Consider the following 6,489-nt stretch of genomic DNA (forward strand, 5'->3'; position numbering starts at 1 on the left):
TTGTCAAGCACTGGAACAAGCTGCTCAGGGAGGTGGTGGAGTCACCATCCCTGGAGGTACTTAAAAGACATGTAGATGTGGCACTAGGTTTAGTGGTGGACTTGGCAGTGTTACGTTTGTGGTTGGATTCAAGGATCCTAAAAGTCTTTTCCAACCGAAATGATTCTATGCTTCTGTGATCTCAGTTTGTAGTGACTGAGCAGGCATAGGAAATCTTGCAGCACTGCTGTTGATGACACTATGAGGACATCATGCTGGTCACTCTAAACTCCAGTTTGTTCACAGATGGTCACGAAGTTAAATATGTGGATAGCTCATTTATGGAAAGAAATAAAAAAAGCTGCATTTAGATTGGATGGAAGATGATCTCGTATGAGAACAGAACAAATCATTTCTGCACAATCGTAATTTCCAAAACGCCTCTGTCCTGGAAGGTTTTTGCCAAACTTGCAGTACACTGGTCCCTCACTACACTTCAGACTTAAACATCTCTGTTCCCAGTTAGTAATGCTGAGCAGAATTTTCCTGCCCCAGTTGTGGAAGAGAAGAACAAAAAGCAAAAGTTGTCACAGTATTGTGGTATATTTGAGTCACTTGATTCTCCACTGATCACATCATGGACTAATTCTTAGTTCCTAATTCTCCTTACTGCCTTTGTGAGAGAAATCTTTAAATGTCTTTGGGATAGCCCCCCTTAGTGGCTTGTGAAAATACAATGTCTGCCTTTCTCCTGTTCTTTTGCTTTGGTTTTTGGTTTTTCTTTACTGGGAAATATATTGGAAATATAGTGAACTACGTTTTTCCATGTGTACATCAGCTAAAATTACGTTGTTGTATTTGCTGGAAGCTAGATTCCTCCTCTTCCCTTCCCCCTCTACCAGTCACAGACTTAGTCCTTTATTGTAGAGAGTTCAATGTATCTTTGGTTGCTGTTTCTCTTCATTTATCCTTCTAGCTTCAAAGAGAGAACAGTTGAGAGGCAGCATTTTCCGTAGTTTGTTGCAATTTGGTTTTGTCTTCCCAGTTGTCTCCCAGGCTTGTGTGCAGTATTGTCTCAGGGAAGCCTTATCTAATCATTGTGCTGCTACAACCGGTATCTTATTTCTCTATAAGTGTTATAGATTAGTTTTTAGAATATTTTTCTTTCATCTTTTGTCATTGTTCTTAGATTGACCTTATATAGCAGCAAATAAGGCAGTTTGGGGTTTTTTTTAAGATTTTGTTTAAAAAAGCTTTTTGCTGTTTGATTCCTTTTGGAAATGCAGTTGAGGAATAGCTGACCATCTAAAACTAGCACCGTGTATTTAATTAGCTAGCAGTTTGTATTTCTGAGATATGTTTTTGTGGTGGCCTGTGATCCAGTTGCTGTACTGGAATAATTTGTGTTGGCTGTGTATCTTCAGCCAAAACAAATCTTGAGATTTTCATGTACTTTTCAGTTTCTGATTAATTCCTGCTCTGCTCACTTTCATATTCTGCTCTTTCCCGTGTAAGTTTATTCTTCCTCTAACTGCTCTACAGACTCTGGTCTCCTTGAAATGTTGAGACTTACCTTAGGACTGCTGATCTTCCAGAAAGAGAGGGACTAAACAGCTTTAAAAATTAACACAATTGTTACAGATCACTTACAACCTCAGCAGGTGGTTAGACATGCTCTAATAAAACGCTTAAACCATTAATTTCTGCAATGATCCTGGAGATCTTTTCCAACCTAGTGATTCTGTGAGATGAAATTTTAACTGGCTGAAAGAGTGAAACAGTACTCTGCAGAAAGTAAGTGTTAATCCTGCAAATAATTAAATTTAAAGGAATTTTTTAATGCCTTGCGAGGTGGTCTTCTACAAAAAGTTGTGTAATACGGCATTGGATTGGCATCTGAGAAACAGATACAATTACTTTGTATTTCACATGTGCTTAAAATTTGTCATTTGATTTCTTACAGAGCTGATCCTTTATCCAACATGGTTCATACTTTCTCTACTAAAGAAGATGCCATTGCCTTTGCTGAAAAAAATGGTACGTATTGTACATACTGGGAATGAGAGATTCAGCTCTCTATAGGCCATCTTGATCTCGAAGTATTAAGAAGAGAAAAAGTACTTTCCCTCTTTTCCACAAAACTGGTAGACCATCAGTACTGCACTTACAGAAGTGGAAAACAGGGCAGGGATGAGTAAGGGGTGGAATATTTCTGAGGATGCTGAATGCATTAAATTGAGGCCTTCCGCTTTCTGGAAGAGTGTTCTAGCCTCTTTGCATTACTCTTGTAATGCTTTTAAAAGTATCTGTATTTTGAATGAAAACTAAGCCTTGCTCAGGTCTTGGAGGAAAACTAATATTAATACATTATCTTTAAGACTATCCCAGGCTGGGGTTCCTACGTGGCAATGGGATTTTTGATGGAAAGCTTGACATAAGCACCTGAAGTCTGGCTAAGAGAAGACCCTTGGGCATATTTGATAATCAGAAAGACAGACATTAAATGACTATTGAGTAAGCAGTTTTGGCCATGTTGCAGAATGAATTTGCCATAGAATATCTCCGTTTGGAAGGGACCCGTGAGGAGTCCAGCTCTCTGTTCCTCGTAGAACCACCTAAAACTAAAGCATAGGACTATGAGCATCATCCAGATGTTCCTTGAATTCTGACAAGCTTGGTGTCATAACCACTTCCCAGGCTAGCCTGTTACAGTGACCAACCACCCTCTCAGAGAAGAATGTATCTCCTCACGTCCAGTTGCTGGTCACTGGAGAGAGGAGATTGTCACCTTCCCATGCGAGAAAGTTGTAGCCTGAGGAAATTATACTTTTCCCAAGTACAATGCTGAAGTCTAAACACTTACACTTTATGATTGTTCATATTTGAGAAAAAGATACTGGAAAAGCCAGTATCATTACTTAGTATTTTTAATGCTAATGATGTATCAGAAGGACTGTATCAGTAAACTTGTTTGGTTTTTTAGGCTTGAATTTTCTCACAGAATTATGGTACAGCAAGAAGTATCCGTAATCTTGGCCTTTTGAATATTCTGCAGTCCTCTTATATTTTGATAGGAATTTTTCACTACTTTTTATGTTTTTTTTTTTTTTTAAAAATATCAGTTTTGTTTTCCTTAAAGAGATAGGCTTGCTTAGTGCTCATGGATATGAGGAAGACAAATTGCACTGAGTTAAATCCAGGAATAATGCACATGGAGTGTAAGCTTCTTCAGAAGTCTTCCTTGTCTACGGGTTTCTACTATATTTAGTCTGGGGTAAACAGAGAGTGAAGTTTCTTGATCAGACCAGATTGTGCAAAGGTTATGTTCTGTATCCAAAAAAAACCAGGATAAGTAATATCTTACAAAATTAAGAAGCTAAACTATTTATGTGCAATTTATTTGTGCTTTTAATATTGAAGATTAATATTCAATTCCTCTATTCTGCTTTGAATGGATCTATTTTTTAACTTAAGAGTGTTTAATTTTATTGAAAACTGAATTGTATTCAAATTAATAGGGTCATTATATTTGCATTAGATATAGTGATTACTGTGTAATTTTAATAGTATTTTGTAATGTTTTATGAGCAAATATGAAATTTGGGAGAATGTTGCTTTAGTTATGCTTCTGTGTATTTTATGCTATTTCTGTTCCCTGGGAAATTTAGCCTATTTAGTTGGAACTGGATGATCTTTAAGGTCCCTTCCAAACTTAACTATTCTAAGACTGTGTATGTGCATAATATTTTCTGCATCAGCTTCAGTAATCAGGTGTAGCTGGAAATATAAAAGAGTAACTTAGGCGTGCATTTGCAATAGAGCTTAGCTTCTAAACTGAGGTGTTAATGAAACATGTCTAAGCCTAGGAACACAAGTATTTATCTCTCTATTCTTCCTGTGTGCACCATCCAAGTTTTCTATTACAAAATTCCTTGAGAACCTCAAGTTTAATCTCTGCAAATGGTACATATTGCAGATATTTTGATACAACTGGGAAACCTAAGAGTTTTTTCTAGTAACTACAAGAACCTGAAGCATACTATCTTTCTGCCTGCCACATCTGATGCGTTTTCTAATGTAGGAATTACAGCACTGAATGCAGTGATACGAGAGATCTTTGTCCGAAACATGACAGCTCAAAATGGTCTGAAGTCAAGGCAAGAAGGGAACACTTGTAACTGGATGAAGTTAGAATTTTAGCCAGTGACCTAAATTCTTTTTTGTGATGTCCAACGTCTCTAAAGCAGTTGTTTGAAAACATACAGCTTTCATAGTGAGGGTGGAGAGTTTTTCTACTCCACAATAACCTTTAGTCAGGTGATGAGGGTGTTCTTCCAGGGGCAAAGTCTGCTTTCTGTCCACTTGGGTTCTGTGGCAGGGTTCTGGGCAAGAGTAACCTTCCCCTCCATTGTTATGTTTTTATAAAAGTGGCCTCTGCTATCTGTCAGGAACAACCAATGGTACCTAACTCTAGGAGACTGTTGCGGAGTGTGAAACTTTATCACATACGGTGGCCTCTTGCAATCAAAAGTTACATGTAACTAACTTTGTGGATTTTGAATAGCCACGGCAGCCCAAGTCATTGTGCTGGCAGTTGTGAATCTCTTTTGGAGGCACTCAACTCCTCTCTATCTAGTGTGTAAAAAGATGAAGCAATAAATTGATGCTGTAGATTCCATTCCAGTAGCCAAGTGTCCCAGAGTTGGGTGTTATAATGCTAAGTGTTGCAGTAATCAAATTCTGTCTCTTGATCTAATTCTGGATGTTTACTTAAGCTTATATTTTTAATCAGAACAATAGGCAAAAGTCAGTGCTCTCACACATGGAAAGGATATGTTTTTAAAAACCTCTATTCTGGTATTTCTTATGGAGAATAGTTAACTTGGAAATTAACATTGGTTCAGCCTAATAAAAATGAAGAAAATATTTATATGACATTTGTGAATACACAAAATTGAGGCACAGTGACATGACTTGTGCATCTTATGAAACATGTTTTGATGTGTAGATATATCTTGAGTGTTTTCTGTGAAAAATAAATATAGTAGTTCAGATACATGTTAAACCTTTTAGGATTTTTCTGCATACTTACCCACTTCTAGCTTCAACTCAAGTATCTCAGCTTTGAGTGAAATGCTGACCAAATTCTGTCCTGAGTGCTGTCCTGGCAGCTTTTCAGTCACCTGGAAGCTGCAACCAATTTGCATTTTGATTTATATAAACACTAATATCTCCACCTCCTCTTTTCTGACATTTTGTAGCATTCCTCTTGCTTATATATCACATAATTTACTTGTCTGCTATCACTTCATTCCCTTCTTTTACTCCTAATTTTTTATGTTCTTATAAAAATGTTAAGTATTAAACTCCTTTCCAACATTGATGGTCCTCCCCCCTTCCTTTCTTTGGTCCTCCCCCCCTTCTTTTTTTTTTCTCTAGCTTTCCAAGGTCTCCATTCTCTCCCAACCTTGGATTGACTGATCTTCTGTATACTATTTTTTTCCATGTTACCTTATCTTTATTTCTTTCCCAACTTTTTCATTTCCTGTCCTAGCATACACAGAGCCTTAGTGCTTCTGTGATGCTATGGAGTTGTGGAGCCATGAACTTGCAGTTCTGTGTATTGCAACAGTCACTGTTGCCCATTGAGCTTTTAACTGATGACTGTCAAGTTTTTTGCAGGAGTAATGAAAGTGGAGGTATGCAGAATGGTGAAATCTCTCAGTTGTGAGAATGGGCATGTCACATCAATGGCATTTCAGTATTTTCTGTTGCCAAAGGAATAAAGTAGTGGATGTCTAACTGGAAAAAAGATATTAAAGTTAAAAGGTTTAAGTAGCATTTGCTCTATACCATATGCTGAGAATATTTAGAATTCTCTTTGTTTCTTCTCTACTCCTACTCCCCACCATTTCCTCTGTAACCTCCAGGCTGGAGCTATGACATTGAAGAGAAAATTCCAAAACCTAAATCCAAGTCTTATGGTGTAAACTTTTCTTGGAACAAAAGAACAAGGGTGTCGACAAAATAGGTTGGCATTGGCTGTCTGACTGTGAGTAAAGTCAGCTGTGCCATATTTATAGACCATGTATAATACATCTCTTAATCTCCTAATAAATTTGACCTTTAAACTACAGATGCATCTTGTGATGTCTATTTAAAATGTTTTTGATGTCTCCAATTGAACCTGTTACAAACTTCCCTATAAATAGAGGAGATTTGGAGTGTTCATACATCTAAAAAATTGCTGTGTTAAGAATCTATCAAAAGGAATATTTGAAATCAGCTGCAACTTTAAAGATTATGGTTTATCTTTGATGATAATTGTATATTCACTATCTTGTTTAACTTATCAGCCTTGCTTATAGAAATTGTCTCAACAGAAGCTAGGATTTCTCCTTTCTCTTTATGTAGAAGTTTGTCAATTGAAGAGCAAAATATGATATATAAAACTGAACACTTCAGTATAACTTACACTATTCTGCATAATTGTATATTACATAAAATCTC

General features: G+C 36.9%; 1 protein-coding gene across 1 annotated transcript in view; it reads left to right on the forward strand.

Annotated features, from left to right (window-relative positions):
* The window catches only part of NDUFS4 (NADH:ubiquinone oxidoreductase subunit S4), a 48,064-nt gene extending 41,949 nt beyond the window's left edge, over positions 1 to 6,115 (forward strand). Inside the window, exons 4-5 of the mRNA XM_054054477.1 lie at positions 1,943 to 2,016; positions 5,910 to 6,115. Coding sequence (XP_053910452.1) covers positions 1,943 to 2,016; positions 5,910 to 6,010 — 175 coding nt within the window. The 3' untranslated portion in view covers positions 6,011 to 6,115. The remainder of the gene's footprint in view (positions 1 to 1,942; positions 2,017 to 5,909) is intronic.
* The last annotated feature ends 374 nt before the right edge of the window (positions 6,116 to 6,489 follow it).

Source organism: Cuculus canorus, chromosome Z (genome assembly GCF_017976375.1).
Source record: "Cuculus canorus isolate bCucCan1 chromosome Z, bCucCan1.pri, whole genome shotgun sequence".
NCBI lineage: Eukaryota > Metazoa > Chordata > Aves > Cuculiformes > Cuculidae > Cuculus > Cuculus canorus.